The sequence below is a fragment of the Bactrocera neohumeralis genome, chromosome 4 (assembly GCF_024586455.1).
Source record: "Bactrocera neohumeralis isolate Rockhampton chromosome 4, APGP_CSIRO_Bneo_wtdbg2-racon-allhic-juicebox.fasta_v2, whole genome shotgun sequence".
NCBI lineage: Eukaryota > Metazoa > Arthropoda > Insecta > Diptera > Tephritidae > Bactrocera > Bactrocera neohumeralis.
This window is the reverse complement of record NC_065921.1, coordinates 6,882,617-6,899,812: the sequence shown is the minus strand read 5'-3', so window position 1 is coordinate 6,899,812 and position 17,196 is coordinate 6,882,617. Positions and strand designations below refer to the sequence as shown.

At 38.0% G+C, this 17,196-nt stretch overlaps 2 protein-coding genes across 3 annotated transcripts in view; one reads left to right on the top strand and one right to left on the bottom strand.

Annotated features, from left to right (window-relative positions):
* Nucleotides 1–17,196, top strand: part of LOC126756915 (protein immune deficiency) — a 243,375-nt gene that overhangs the window by 89,825 nt on the left and 136,354 nt on the right. The window lies entirely within an intron of this gene.
* Nucleotides 14,166–17,196, bottom strand: part of LOC126756906 (protein vestigial) — a 39,502-nt gene continuing 36,471 nt past the window's right edge. For both annotated transcript variants that reach the window (XM_050470405.1, XM_050470406.1), the window contains exon 8: nt 14,166–15,142. In XM_050470405.1, the coding sequence (XP_050326362.1) occupies nt 15,093–15,142 (50 nt within the window). In that variant the 3' untranslated portion in view covers nt 14,166–15,092. The remainder of the gene's footprint in view (nt 15,143–17,196) is intronic.

The window sequence follows — 17,196 nt, the reverse complement described above, 5'->3', positions numbered from 1 at the left end:
TTGCAATCCTCGAAACTCTTGTTAAAGTCAATTTCCGGAATAGTCTTCAATGCGCGTAGCGTTTCACGTTCAATGACTTCAATTGACTCCAAACGGTTTGCCCGGAGCGGTCGTTTGAGTTTGCTAAAGATCCAGAAGTTTCGGTCCGAAATTTAATGTAGTAGAAATCAATAAAGAAGCTATTTTATAAAGCTTCGTATCGCATTATTACTTTAATTTAAACCGTTTAATTTCGTATAATACCATTTTGAGGTATTTTCTCTTTTATTTAAAGTAAAGTTCGAAAATTTTGCTCAATCCTTGTACACTCTCCCCATCTTCCAAAATTTCATTTGTCTCAAGTAGGCGCTGTCGTAGCCATTAAGGCCTCGGCAAAGGGTCGAATTTTATTCAAAGGAAGCAGGAAAACACAGCGGACAAACCGACACACCAACAAAACAGAAAGTAAAGTTGGAAAATTTTGTGAATTATTTTTCCATTATTAACAGATTAAGTTGATTGCGAACTCCATTCCGTGGTTGAAACTCATTTGAGACCACGAATTGCGCCATACCAATTGCGGCCAAGACGCCGAAGCCATACAAACACACTACATCGTACTCGTACACACATTAGTACACACCTATATACCAATATGTACAAGAAATTCAACTTACGGCTTTGGAGGGGTGTGTGCAACACGACGCACACTAAATGAATAAAATCAACCCAAAATTGCGGCAATCATGGGCTTTGAAAATTTACTTCGGCGTAAAAATTTAAAAGACCTTACTACACGAAAGGAAAGGCGTAGTTTTGCCACAAGACAACCGACTGTTGAGCCGACTTGCTGTTTTTGCTACGTTTTGGGGTAGGAAACTTTGAAATAAACTTACTTTATGGCCAAATGGTAGTTGGTGTGCGGTGCTTTTATTGCCGCTTGCGTCTATTACATAAGCGTACTCGTGTATGTATATACATATGTATATGTTTGTACATACCAACAAACATAACCACATAACTGCAAGCGAAGAGTTCAAAGGAGTTGCTGGAAAAGAAAATCTACTAAGGAGATCAATGAAGAAGGCGCCGAAGAATAAAAGGAAAATTAGATGTTAGCGACGTTGTGAAATGCGGAGGAATATGAAGTTTAATTTAAATTGGTTTATATTTTAATGAACTGTATTAAGTTTGGAATAATATACATATACTCGTACGAATATTAGGTAAAATGATTGTTATAAATATATTTCCGCATGTACTCAGATTCAATATTAATAATATTAATATTGCAATTCTCTAATACATGTAATTTGATTGAAAATAACGTTGTTTTTTATGAGTTATACGTCCAATAAATTTTTAAGGAGTTACATGGGTTTCCTCGGGTAAAAAATAGCCTTTTTCAACAATTTTTTTTTCATATAAAAAATTAAATATTTTATTATAATCTTTTATTATTACAAACATACACTATTAACAAAGGAATTCTGTAAATTTTGAAAAAATATTTTTAGTTATGTTTAGTTTTAGTTAAAACCTTACCTTAGAACTTGGACGAAGGAAAAAAATTGAAAATTGGATTTTTCGCCACATTTTTCTACTAGATCTAGTAGGCACTGAGAAGGAATTATTTTTTATGAAAAATTGTGCAAAATGCCAAATAATCAGAAAAATTTAACGCGTGACTATTAGATGAAGATAAGTGATCTTCTCAGCAAATAGCAACTAGAATCGGTAGCAGTAATTCAACTATTGTTCGTCTTTTACAAAAACAAACAGAATAGTGATATTTTGGATCGTAAAAAAGAATCAGGTCGTCCTCGAAATTCAGTTGAGAGAACAGACAACTTACAGCGGAGGATAAGTTGAAGCGACCGATTTAAAAGACGGAGATGCAAAATGTAAGACGCCCTGGCAAAAAGTCAATATTAACACAAAAATTGCAGCTGCATTACTTTCCGACCGTTCAGTTTATATGGCAGCTATATGTTATAGTGGTCCGATGTCGGCCGTTCCGACAAATGAGCAGCTTCTTGAAGAGAAAATGACGCTTGCAAAATTTCAAAACGATATCTTAAAACCTGAGGGACTAGTTCGTATATATACAGACGGACGGACGGACAGACAGACAGACGGACATGGTTAAATCGACTCAGCTCAACATACTGATCATTTATACATATACTTAATAGGGTCTCCGACGCTTCTTTCTGGGTGTTACAAACATCGTGACAAACTTAATATACCCAGTTCAGGGTATAAAAATGAAGTTTCCTCAAAGGCAAATGATTTGGGGCTGCACTTCATACCATGTTTTGAACCTGTACACCTTTTTGATGGAATAATGAATACACAAAAATATTCGAAAATGGTTTACAATTCGTAGTATCCGCGATTGAAGAGCATTATCTTTATACGGATCGCTTAATCTTCCAGGATGACTCAGCGCCATGCCATCGAGAAATTGGCTAAGTTTAGACTGGAAATAAATCATGTATGTATAAAACATCTATACAATATTGGTGTATATGATCCTATTCAGCTCTAATTTTTATTTTTAGTTGGCCAATACATTTATCGATCTAAGGATGCAACGCATGGATTGTCCTGCAAAGTCTCCCGATTTAAACCCTATTGCGCACTTATGGCACATAAAGAAGTGTGAAGTTACTAAACAGAAGCCAAACAAATAAAAGTCAATTGATAAAGACTTTAGAGCTGGTTTGGTATGGTCCCGTTAAACGAACATCAGTTGAGGCCTTAATGAATTCCATGCCTTCAAGTATTAAGACAGTCAGTGAAGCTGAAAGAGGAATGACTCGTAGTTAGAGGAGCCTATTGTGAAGTCTATATTTCTACCGTTAGTGGTGATATTGATTTAGTGGCTTTAAATTAACTTCACATTGTTTTCTGTTAATTAATAATAAATACCATGGAATGTACATTTTTGTTGCTGGAATTGCCTTCAGTGCCTTTAGGGAATTTTGGTTTTTTCTGGAGCTATAAAATATTTTTCCCGACATTTTTTTTTCAAATAGTTGGAGTCAAAAAAATATCTTTTTTTAAGAATTGTATCTTAAAGACTTGTGCAAAATTTAATGAAGATCGGTTGAGTAGTTCTCGAGAAATCTTGCCAACCGAAGTCAAAAACACAATTTCAAGAAAAACGCGTTTAAGGATGGCGCACTTAGCCTAGTTAGGCTCGAGCGCACAAGTTCTCAAGGCTCTATCTACGACACTATTGCTTGGATCAACTTGAAAATTTGGGACAATATTCTAGATGTGTATAATTTAATAAGATAATAAAAAAAAAAATAATTTAATAAGATAATAAAAAATCGATTTTTTGAAACCCGCAAACATACGTAACCCTTTAATGCTCCCGATCTGAAACGATTTGAAATGATTTTATTGTGGGAGGATAATACTTTTGCTGTCATTTGTTTAAGTCATTATAAATAGGGTATTCGATTTTTTCGGAAGCAAAATATATCACATTTTCTATAGTAAGAAGAAGGACGGTTTTGAGACCAAGTAAGAGCTTCATCATATTCATATCATGCTCCTATATTAAGAGCTTTGAATGTAAGCTGCACTCAAGTGCTTTGATATCCCTTTCTACAAATATATTTTAGAAGTATTAAAACAATATTATGAGTTGGATTACTATCTTAAATGTACTTTTCTTTTCTTGCTTAATCAATGTTTAAGAAAAAGTAGTGGTTTTTCTTTTTTCCTACACACGATTTCCTGCACTCAACCGCTAACCATTTTTTCCCACGTTGCTCCGCCATGGTCCAACGCTTTCTTCTCTGCTACGCAAACACGCTGCTTATTGTCATTTAAGCAGAAATTAAGTAAGGAGCAGCGACGCTGTCAAACATCAATGTCCTGCAGTTGAAATTATAATGAAAATCAATTTATAATAAACGAAAAATGCAACATATTTGGACCACATGTTGTCAGCAACGAGTACACACATAAAGGGCAATGTCTCCAGTGGTCGCCCCGCAACACAAATACAACAACAATAGCCGCTAAAGTAAGTCCAACGAGCGGGCAACCAAGCGTACAGCAGCGCCGCTAAATGAGGCTTCTTTATTAATGTAGCCCACACTCAATAAATATGTATGTAAGTATGTGTATATTGTATTAGCATAGGTATCATATTCACAGCTGAATATGTAAATGCGTTGGTAGGTGTGTGTGTGTGTGTATTTATTTATTTGTGGTTGCCGTTGTTTCGTTTGGTTAATTTCCTGCGGATCAGACACTATCAGCAGCGTTAAAAAAGCAATACATCATTTTGGAGCCGACTGTGGTGAAACGCCCCTGCCTCTTGGTCCCCAGCTACCGGTTGCTGGATGTTGCATGGTAAGTGGCATCACATTGCCGGCTGATTTGATTTTTGTGATATATGTTTGTATGCATGTGTGCAGCTTTTTAGTTAATGTTTTTGTGCTTGTTGTTGTTTTCGTTTTCTGGTCGGTTGACAGCATTGGATTTTGGCGCAGTCCGCTGACTGGCGTTATGGTGATTTATTTGTCTGTGATTTAAAAGTGCATCCTCATTAATACAAAAACAAACGTAAATACGAGTGAAATACAAACAACAGTTTTGCTTACAAATAAATACATATGTATGTAGATATATTTGTACAACTAGGCTTACATATGTTTATTAATTTTTTATAGCTTCGATCTTGTCATGACAAGTGAAAAGTGGCCTTCAGCTGCAATTGGCATATCCGGGGCGGTTCGGCAGCACATCCGTATTGAGTGCTGAACGCTTCATTGAAATTCTTAATTAATGTAATATGGCAGAAAGAAGTTTAAATTAATTTATTAATAATGTTTCACGATGAGGACATCGCTTACAAATATGCTTCTTTAAGTTCTGAAATGGGATAGCTCAAATGAGAAGAGAGAGAAGGATAATGCAATAAATTTTGAAGACAATTGCATCTGCATGATCTAAATTTTAATCTAATCTTTAATGATTTATGTTAAGATATCACTATTGTAAACATGTCTCCTGGCACTTTGGGTAGGTTGATATTGCAGATGGGCGAATTAGAACAATTTAGCAACTGAAAACCTCTAAAGTACTATGATTAAAACAAATAAAGACAAACTTTAATTTGGGGCAGGACCTCTTAGCTTTATAAAATGGTCATGGCACCGAGCCTAATAAGTTTAATGCAGAAATCCCATAAATCATTATTTCATCAATTCGTGCTGCAGAGCTGATTCGAGAAAGAACGATCTTCTAGTTCGAAGTTGCGAGTTTTCGAGAGAAAAGTTCTGCGGAAGATTTATGGTCCTTCGCGCGTTGGCCACGGCGAATATCGCATTCTATGGAACGATGAGCTGTATGAGATATAAGACAACATTGCCATAGTTCAGCGAATTAAGAGACAGCGGCTACGCTGGCTTGGTCATGTCGTCCGAATGGATGAAAACATTCCAGCTCTGAAAGTAGTAGACGCAGTATCCGTCGGGGGAAGTAGAGGAAGAAGAAGACCTCCTTGTAAACTCAGCTATAAGTAAGCCGTGGCTACGTTTACTTTCCTCACTCGCCTGTGACCATCCTTTATCTATCATTTTGCAGTATATAACTTGATAGCCATTGTTCTTATCGAAATAAAACTTTCCACAAATAGTGCATTTAAGGTTTGCTATCTCACGTCTAAAAATAGACGAAATCGAATAATAGTTATACAGCCCTCAGATACAGAAGGTGTTTGTGGCTAGTAATATGTTGCTCTTGAGTCAAATACCCAGTACAAAGATTATTGAACTTCCGGTTGACATCATATTGTACATAGTCTGATCTTGTTGTTTTTATAATATTGTTCACTTACTACAAGGCTGCATAACTCAAAATTAGCTATTTCGAAAACAACGCTTTTAAAGTTTTCAAGTATCGCTCACTGTTGTGAAGTCTTCGTTTAGTTCTTAACCTCATTAATTGGTAGTATTGAGGCAACTGAGAGGTTTTTTAAAATATACCGCACACTTCTTAAAAACATCTGAGCCAAATTATCGAGCTAAATGATGAGCGTATGAAAAAGATCAGAAACTTTACAGCACTCGCCAAAGAACATCCATTTAAAGGCGAACCATCCCTCTTCGGGGTTGTGTGCTGGGTTTGGGACCTGCCACGTAAAAAACGCCGTCTAATGATAAGAACACAACAGCCTCGGATGAGAGACCCCTCTTTTGATGACGACCACGGCAAATGCATTAAGGATTCCAATTTTAAGGGTATGCACCTGCCCCTTAATTGGGAGGGTGCCGCTGCCCAGCTGATTGATGTCCTCGTAAGAGTAAAGTCTGACATCACCGCCGTTCAAGAAGTGCGATGGACGGGACAATGACTGAGACGAGTGCATGTGGATGAACGTCTAGCCACAATTCGCATCAAAGAGAAGTTCTTCAACATATCGATGATTTGCGCCTACGACCCGACGGAAGAGAAGGACGACGTGACCAAAGATGTTTTCTATGATCGTTGGGAGCGCATCTAAGAGAGCTGCCCCCACCACGTTGTCAAAATCGTGCTTGGCGACTTTAACGTCAGGTTGGGCAAAGAAGGTATCTTTGGCACAACTTTCAGGAAATTCAGGCTCCACGAGGAAACATCCCTAAATTGGTTGAGGCTTATCGATTTCGCCGTGGCCCGAAATATGATTATCTGTAGTACTTGATTCCAGCATAGAAAAATTCAAGCTAACTGGCTGTCTCCGGATCGAAAAGCCAACAACCAGATCGATCATGTTGTGATAGTTGGAAAGCTGGCTCCAGTGTTTTATTATTTATTTTTAAATAACATAAGATAATAACTAAAAATGTTTCCTTTTACAAAAACTCTGCAAAAATCGAAGCAAAACCATAAGTAATCAGCATCAGATAAGGCGGACCGCAAACACAAATTAGCGCCTTACTAACTACATGCATACATATACATATGTATGTCGAAACGATTGTATATATATTCACGGATATATAAAAGAAACCACAAGGTATACACTATCATACTGCTTAAAATGCAAAAGGTGGCAACAACTAATTTCGTATGCATGTCACTTTAATATAATTTGGGCATCGTTAACCAATGCTCCACCGCTCAATGGACCAAAATCAAAACATTTCATCGGCAATTCACACATTTTAAAACCAAAAACACGCGCTTTCACGCATTCAAAAGCAACAACAACAACAGCAAATATATATTACATCGTTCCAATTAACGACTCAGCCACTTAAAGACAAATTTACGATTGGGAATTAGTGGCTAAAGCAGGGGCAACAATAACAACAAAAATTCCACTGCATAAGTAGAAGCAATTTCAGTACCACTGAAGTATATGTACACATATATACACACACACAGATCTTTAATAAAATGGAGAAACATTGCTACCGAGGAATGTCGAATCTTCGATTTGTATGTTAATGCGCTCGCCGAGCTCCCGCTTTCCGCTGGCCGATAGACCACAACATTAGAATTTTATTGCGGGCACACGTCTGCAGGCTGCACCGATATGGTTTTTGTTGTTTCTGAACCATAAAGTAAACTGTTTATTTAAAAAACCCATAAAGTGTGGAGGGCAAGCGTTGCATGCAGCATTCACCCGCAAACGTGTTGACACTCTTAAGTAATACGCGCCTCACATCACTCACCCCGCACACATATACACCGGCACACACATACATTTTTCGAGTTCACCTAGGACCTGGTGGTTCGCCTTCAACCTCACGGATTTCCAACGAAGCGTCTTCTGCGCCACTTCCAATCGAATGCCATCAAATTACACCGAAAATAGACGCGTTCGGCGGTGCTCAGATTTATTTATGATGGACTTAACGTGCGACCACAATAACAACAATAAGCATATTAAGTGTTGACACACTCCAGTGGTTGTTGTAATGCGGCTGTTGTTGATTTTCTGCTCCGGTTGTTGTCGCTGCCCCGACTGCAGTTGCCTGCCTGCGGTGTTGACGCCTAATGGCCTCTTAGCCTCACGCCATTCCCTTCCCTTCATATCAATTTGTGACAAATTTACTCGCAATAAATTTATATGCAGTAGCTGACAATTTGTTAATTTTGATGAGGCAGCGCTGATACTGCTTTCCGCAGCTGACTAATGGCTGCATGTGTTAGACGGCTCGAAATGGAGAGAGAAAGGTGGGTGGACCATTTTCGATTTCCTTTTATTTCTGTGTTGTTTGCTGTTGATTTTCGATTATGTCTTAATTGTCGTCGATATGATTATTACGAGTATATCATAATTGCTCCAACAATACTCACTTTCCACCAAATTCGATTATCACTTTTGTTGTTAACACGTAGCCTTATGAAAACAGGTAGTTAAAATATTGTAATTTTAAACTAATTTCTGCCAAAAATACTCCCAATCCGAAGATTTTACCGAAACGGTTCGACTACTGACAGTATACAAATACTTTTTGATTTGTGGAACAGTTATTGGTTTACGGCAAGAATGACATAATCATAAAATGTAACCAAAAATATCGATAATGTAAAGGAAAACACCGAGTCCAACTAGCATGCAAAGACTGTTTGGATTGCCAAGCAACTATCTTTTAAATTAGGCTGAAAATGAAAAGAAGCTCGAAGTATGGATGGACATCGAGTTACCACCAAAAATCTACATGGATCGAATTTCCATCTGAGAATCGCTCCTAAACCGCAACAATATCGATCTATTACTCTCAAAAGTTTAGCCTTTATATGACTTGTATATCAGAACAATGTCTGGTCACAAATATGGATAGTGACTTGTCAAAAGCTCCAGGAGCTTGGTTGTATAGTCTGAACCTGGCACTAAGTCACGACTGATTATGCAAAACTAAAAGGCAACCCATAGTGTTATAGCATACAATGGGCGATTTTTGAAAACTAATAAAACTTCTCATCATTTTTGAAAAAAATTGAAGGGTTTACTATATAAATTGCATATTTTAACAATCTTCTTATTCTTTATTGCCGTAGACACCATTTACGTGGTTATAGCCGAGTTTGCAACAGCGCGCCAGTCGTTCTTCTTTTTCGCTGTTTGGAGATTTCAGGTGTGGCCAGGTCTTTCTCCACTTGGTCTTTACAACGGAGTGGAGGTCCTCCCCGGTGGGTTCAGAGCTGGAGTGTTCTCATTCATGCGGACGACATGACCTAGCTAGCATGTCAATGTCGTCCTATATCTCTTTCAACTCATCGTTCCATCGAATGCGGTATTCGCCGTTGCCAATATACAAATGACCATAAATCTTTCGCAGTACCTTTCTCTTGAAAACTCGTAACGCCGACTCATCAGATGTTGTCATCGTACATGCCTCTGCACCATATAGCAGGACGGGGTTGATGAGTGACTTGTAGAATTTAGTCCGTCAGTCCGAAGTAGCACCTGTTGCCAATAGTTATTCTTCGTTCGATTTCGTTGTTTTTGGTGTTAATGGCGGTTCCAAGATAGACGAAATTGTCGTGCTGTTAAAAGCAGCTTTGAAATCGACGAAAAGGTAGTGTGCGTCGGTCCTCTTTTCACGGATATTTATCAAGATTTGAAGCATGGTATATATTGGTATTATTTTGAACTCTATTTTCTGATGACTAAACTAAATGCATAACTATTTCCACTTGCACTTTGTCCAGATCCTGATTCGCCGTAGTTATGCTATTTTTCTGAACCAACTTTTCAAATAAGTTGAATCAAGTTGTGTCTTCTGAGATCAATTCGATTTCAGGCAGAAGTTTCTAGTTGCAAACTGGCATATTTATTATTATTTATATATTACGTATTACTGGAGGAACTTTTTATTCTCAATAGATGCCGCCAATAGTAAGATGTATATAATTCAGTACATAATCATGTGTATATACTTATACATACATACATATGTATATAAATATATGCTTATTCGCAAAAAGTTTCCCACCATTTCTAAGCCTCACCAAGTTTCTCAGAAGGCCACTCTGCAACGAAAATTATTGCTAAAAAGTTGTGTATAAATTTAAACAAAAGCAGCAACAACATCAGCAAAAACTCGCAATCGAAAGAACAATGAAACAAGCTTAGCTACAACAACACAAACCTGTACATTTGTGCAAAAAAGGTGAAACATGAAAGACTTTCAAATTTATGCGTGTTGAAAAGTCGGAAGTGCGATCGCCACGCCAACGCTGCACATCTGTCACCACAAACTCAGCAATAAAGTAGATCAAATAACAACAATAGCAACAATGCAGAAAAGTGAAAACATGAACTTTGAAAGATAAAAAACCCGAAGACAAGCAGCAGACAAGGCACATGTGTCCCCAGCCTTTTTGGTAGGTACTTAGCGACTGTTGCTGCCGTTCGGTGACAAGCTGAAGAACCTGGACGCACCGCGCTAAAAGGCCGCTGTTGAGGGAGAAAAACCAAAATTCCATAAGCCTGGCGGTGGCAGCGGCGTTGGGTGAACTTATTAAAAAGCGATAAACCCATTCATTTGCGAATTGTTGAACACCTTGGCGACACGCAACGGCCCGGCCGCTTGCCACATCACATTGCAGCAAGCTGAATAGTCGAACTGGACAGGCGGTACGAACACTTCATTGAGCGTATATTGCGCAGCACTGCGGGCTCTACACTTAGAGCATATCCATCAATTGGATGGCTCGGACGTCAGAATTATTGAATTTTTATGCTAAAATTATGTTTCCCGCTACCACACTTACCTAAAGCGGTGGCTCTTAGCCTGCCGGCTGTCCGCCGCAACTGCACCGGCTGCAACATGCTGTTGCTCTCGATCTGACGCAGCAGCTTGCTGTTGAGTTGCTGACTCGAGTCGTGTAATAAATTTGCCAAAGACTGTGTTGACTAAGCAACAGCCGCGGCACAAAAAGTGGAAGAAGAGCCAGAAGAAGCAACACAGGTTGACTTTAGTTGCTTGGGCACGTCTGTAAGCGGTTTCCCCGCCAAGCGACCGACCATTTCGTCCATTCGCGCACGCTTGCTCAGGTGTTTGCCAGCAACGAAAAGCAAAAACAACTAAAAAGCGCAAAAAGTTCCACGATCAGGCTATGCGCGGCTGTCCATCGCTCCAGCGCCCGATCGTTGCTCATGCGATCGATTGTTTGTTTTATTCATGAGCGCGCGCGTTTGCGCACATTTCCTACCAAATGGTGCACGCATGGACAGCCGTTTCAACTTGCCACACAGTGGGGTGATCGCATTGTCTCATTGATTCCTGATAAGTCAATGAAAGGCACATCAAATGACAAGAGTAACACAACACGGCCAAGTGCTGCAAATAAAATTGAAGAAGTCGTAACGGCAGCAATAACAATAAAGCAGCAAGGTTTTTGTACGACGCAATTCAAGCTCAATGACTCGGCCCGGTGTGCGATCAACGAAGTCCATTAGTTTCATCTAAATTTGAAATTAATAAACATCCATGCACACACACGCACACACAGAAACTTCCAGAACAACTTTTATTTTAGACACGTGTAGCGCTGATCCTCGATATATGCAACCTTCAGCTATACGACCACCTTTTTATAGCTTCGGCTGAGGCAGCCTCTTTGTGGATCAACATTAATTACGTAACCCTCTCCTCTCCGCGTACGCAAAAGCGCTCACTTCTAGCTTTTCGCTTATTTTATGATAAATGGTGTCGCGCTGATTGAGGCGCCTGCGTCTGGACTCAACTCTACCGGAGTCTGCAACATTGTACCGAGATGATCGCGCGATAAGCAAACCAATGCTGGTGAATTTTGAATTTCGTATCGGCAACTACAACAACCGTCATGGCTGCTGTGACAGCGTTTTTGTCAGTCAATGCTAAGAATCGCTCATTTAGTAATGGCTTTCAGGCAATTAGAGTTGATAAGCCATCAGTTGCTTAGGTCACACGTTGCCTGTCCATTGAAGTGGATTTAAGCGAACGGCGCTTACGGCATTTCATTGCGATTTATATTTATAAATACTCGTATGCAAGAATGAAAATGTTCTTGGAAAATTCTTAAAATCGGAATATATTTTGTTGACGGTATTTTAGTCATGTCCATCTACTATACGAGTATATCTAATTTAAGTGTATTTGGAAACAGATGAATTTTATTAGGCATTTGAGAGAACTCAGGGGAGTCGCAACGGGTTTGTGCCGTAGTAGGCGCTAGAGGCAAAATTGCTTTCCCCGCATTGAAGGTGCGTAAGGGCGGAAATACCGCATTCGGTAGTAAATGGAGTAGCGGGGCTCGGATCCGCGGACCAGTCAACGCAAGTCCAACCGGTAGGACCGAAAGCGTGACGACGGTGCCTCCATCGACATAGATGGCCAAATGCAAGAGTACTCAAACTACGCCACAGGAGCTCCAAAAGGCAGAAGAGCAATTATGCCCAGCTAGCTGGAGGCCAACTCTACGCACCTAATTCACCTCGGTTATTTGATGTCTGATATGTGTATGCCTTATTATTATTTTCAGCGTTTCAGCAAATAATCTGTATCCATTTATGAATATTTGTTATGCTAGATGGCGCCAGAGTCGAATCATTACAAGAAAACGTTGTTCGGAGATTATTCATATCCTGCAATTCTGGATTATGTATAAAAAAAAACCATTGAATTATCTCTTAAACCATGTTTTTTTTTTGTAAATCTGCAAAGCTTAATTAAGGGGTTACATGGGTTCACGGGTTTAAAATTCGATTTTTTTTATTGTCTTATAAATGTTTATACACCTCTAGAATATTGACCAAAATTTTCAAGTTGATGGGAGATACAGCTTTGAAAACTTGTGCGCTCGAGGCTAGCTAGGCTAAGTGCGCTGTCTTTAAACGCGATTTTCTCGAAACGGTGTTTTTGAAATCGGTTGGCAAGATTTCTCTAGAACTACTCAACCGATCTTCATGAAATTTTACACAGACCTTTGAGATACAATTCTTAAAGACTTGGACGAAGGAATTTTTTTCGATTACAACTACATATTTGAAATTTTCAATGAAATTTTAAATTTTTGTAAAAATGTCTGTCAAAAATCCAATTTTCAGTTTTTTCCTTCGTCTAAGTTCTAAGTTAAGGTTTTAACTCAAACACGTATTTTTTCACTTTAGATGATCCTATAAGGAGTATCCTACCAACGCGGGCACATCTTTTTTCCGAGGGGTCACGGGAAATGACGTCGCAATGGCCGAGTTTAAAATATTTTTTTTTCCAAAAATTTCAGAAATTCTCTGTTAATAATGCATGTTTGTAACAATAAAAAATTCGAATAAAGTACTTTATTTTTATATGAGAAACAAATTGTGGAAAACCCCATGTAGTATATATTTCAACTCTCTAATCCCAAATAGCAGAACGAAAAAAATATTAATCTCATTTTTTAGAAATTAAAAGAAATTAAAATTTTCTGATTTTAGCATCAAAATTAAAATTTTAAATGTTTTATACCGTTTTTGTACATAATTAAAAAATTAAATTTCAATTTAAAATTTTAATTTTAATTATAATTTTCAAATATTAATCCCAATATTATTTTTTTAATTAATTTAATTTTAACTGCTCTTAATACTGTTAAATTGACATTTTAACGTGTAAAAAATATTTGTTGCATTAAAAAGAAAAGCATTAAAATACCGCTATTTCTACGAGTAAAACAGTAGCCCTTTGAGCGAATTTCCCAGTACGACAAACCTATGTTTATATCTTATTTATACCAGAAATTATAACTGGGGTACATTTTTTTTTCATTTCTATGCGAGGTATTTGGAACAACCAAGTCAATTTAGTTTGACCCTATATAGTGTTGTTGGTTAATGTTTAGCGCACTGAACATTGTCGGATTTATAGGGATCAATGCTTTGGCATTTCGCCGGAATCACCAGAGTAAAGTTGTGCAAATGTAAAGGGTAAATTATTGTAGATAACCGGAGATAAGTCCGTGGTCATCAGTCGATTTGCTTCCTATATTTCTAGATTCCCAAAAGAAAAGTTTTTCAAATGACGTTATTTGAAACAAGAATTGGCGAGGAGAGCAGTGTAGCGTCACTTTAAGCCCCCCTACTAAGTATATAAACAGCCACATACATAGAACACTATATGCATTTGGAAATATTAAGTAACACGTTTTTTGAATTGAAAATTGATTTATTTCTTTCTTTACATTTGATTTATTTACTAAAGAACTTAGACGAAATTACAAGGATAATTATTCATACCATTTTCTTAACTAATTACGAAGTGTCTTAGCATTTATTGCATTTTAATAACTTTAAGTACCTCATTTATGATTTATAGCATTATAATTACTTGTTTCTAACATAAAATCGTAAGTATGGTAAGTACATATAAATATGTATGTTTATATATTTCTATGTACACAGTATTTTGTATTTATAAGTACCTTAACGCCGCAATAATCAATACAAATCTACGAATAGTAATCGACTAACTAAAAACCTTTCAAACACAGCAGCGTCAAAATTGCATACACACACGTGCTTACATATATATATATACATATATGTATATGTATATGTATGTATGTAAGCGCATGCAATGCAATTTGTAAATAATAATAAAAAAATCAAAATCGGTTCCTAGCTACACCTAAAAAATATGCTTTTGTCTTTTTTTCAATTTCAATAAAATATTAAAAGTTTCGCTACAATAATTGTAATAAATAGTTGTCATCGAAATCGTTGCAGCATTCAACTTAAACTATTTGGTTTTTATGCTAAATATTACATAAATAAATTAAACCGATTAATGCTGCTGGGAAATCGATTATTTTGAGGCTTGAATATCTTAAAATGCTATTAACACATAAGCCCGTTCGGTTCACACACAGGCAATTACATATTACATACACATACATACAGATTTGCACATTGGTTGTTGTTGCATTAGTGTTGTTGCTTTTCATTAAGTTACGTTTTATATGAACATTGAATTTCGAGAATTGAATTAACGCTGAACCACAAATACTTAATTATGGAGTTTAATTTAAAAATTATAACAATCAACGCTTGCGAATATATTTTGGTTTCGTATGTGAAAGTGTATGAGTGTGTGCGTGAGAATTCTGGTTTAACGTTACACGTCAGTTTAAAACCAATAAAGATCCTTAGACGACTCCTGTACTTGGGCATCTAGACCTGCAATGAAAATGAAGGTATGTTTATGAGTTAGGAAGTCAATTAGAACATGGATAAACATACATATATAAATATCGTCATCTTCGATTCACAAAATAAAACTTGGAAAATAAGTTAGGTTAGGTTCAATGGGTGATCTATAAAATGTGGATGTGCTACTAAAAGGTGATCCAAGTAGAGGTACTTTTTCCAGAACTGAAGCCGCTCGACCTTTCCAAACGACATCGCTACGCTCTATGGGCTCTTTAAAAGTTTCAAGAAGATCCGACGTTTTCAAGCCAAATTTTGTTCAGCGATGAGGCCCATTTCTGGCTCAATGGGTATGTAAACAAGCAAAATTGTCGCATTTGGGACGAAGAGCGACTTGAAGAGATTCAAGAGCTGCCATTTCATACAGAGCAACCAACGGTTTGGTTTGGTTTGTGGGCCTATGGAATAATTGGTTCATATTTCTTCAAAAATGATGCCGGTGAGAAGGTGACCGTCAATGGCGACCGTTATGGCGCCACGATAACCGACTATTTGATGCCTAAAATATAAGTTCGTAGTCTTGGCGCCAATGACGTAGCTACAACTTCGGGCGCCCGGGGGCAAGGATGTTCTGCCGCCCCCCTTTATCTACCTACCTACAAGTTTCATGAGGTGGTTCGAACAAAAGTGAATTTTTACAAAATATCTTCTGAAGTTCCAAAATTCTCACAATACGGTTTTTGAGGAAATTGATAGTAAATTTACAAGACATCTTATTAAAAGCCATAGAAAAAACCCATTTTCGCCCTATATCTTGTACACTTTTGACACAATTTGCAGGAATTTTTGCCCGAATTGGCAGCAGCGAAGATCGTTTTGAAGCCCCCAAGACGTTGCGCCCGGGGCGACGGGATTCAGGGATTTAACTTCTATAACCACCAGCTCAGTGGGAATATATGTAGATCTCATATCTGAATATGAGAAATTCCGAATGTTTAAGCCTTTATCTCATAAAGGGACCATCAAGAAAGAATCGTTGAGCTGTTTATACCTTATTTTCTTTCAAATATCTCCTGCATCCGGTAAAAATTCCAAGCTTACAGCGTGGATGTTGATAGAGCTATGACTTGTTGGTACCTTCACAACTAAGAAGGGTCTTCCTTTACCCAGGGCAAAGAGCGCACTGGACCTTCTGCGTTCAAATATGGGGCAAAATTGTATTGCGACAGCGTGCTTCTGGCAGCCCAGCGCTGGCCATGTCCCTGCAAGGCCCAGCTATCCAGTAGTATAACACACGAAGAGGGCCTAGCACCGACGCAATCAACTGTCAGTGGGGCTGATGTGCTCTTTCCTGCCTGCTCATCAATTTTGCAGTTACTTGCGATTTCTCTGTGGCCTGGTAACCATACTAGTCTTATCACAAAGTGACTCAATGTCATTGATAACAGGTTTTATACCAGACGAAGAGCTCGAGTTGCCGTGAGAATCGAGAGTGACCCTTGCGCAGCTTCGTTCTGGATACTGGAGTAGGTTAAACTCCTACTTATCCAGAATCGACCCCGACATATCAAATATATGTATATTTACAGCGTTCAACGAGTCTCCGCATGACACTAACTATCTCTTTGCATGCCCTGCTCACCCGACACATCTGACTCCTCTCTCCCTATGGTCTGACCCCGTCGAAACAGCATGTTTCCTGACCCTACCGTTGGATGAACTCGATGACATCCGAACTTTACCATCCTAACGGAGACTAGATAACCGTTACAACAACAACAGTTTAGGCGTTCCTTAACCATCCTTGAATACACGATTAGTATGCTCAAAGTTAATATTGGTGAACTCATATATTTTAGGGTATGGCAATAACATAGTCTATAGCTTTTAACTTAACCTATCTCTAGCACCATATTTGTTCGAAAAGACTCGCATATAAAATAAGGAGCCTCTTATAGTATATCAATCGTATTTTGACTGACAAAAACCTCTAGCTCAGGCAAAAAATCGAAAATATAATCGATACCTTAAAATATACGAAAGAATCGTGAACAAATGCTCGTTTTTAACTCAACTGGGTTCAC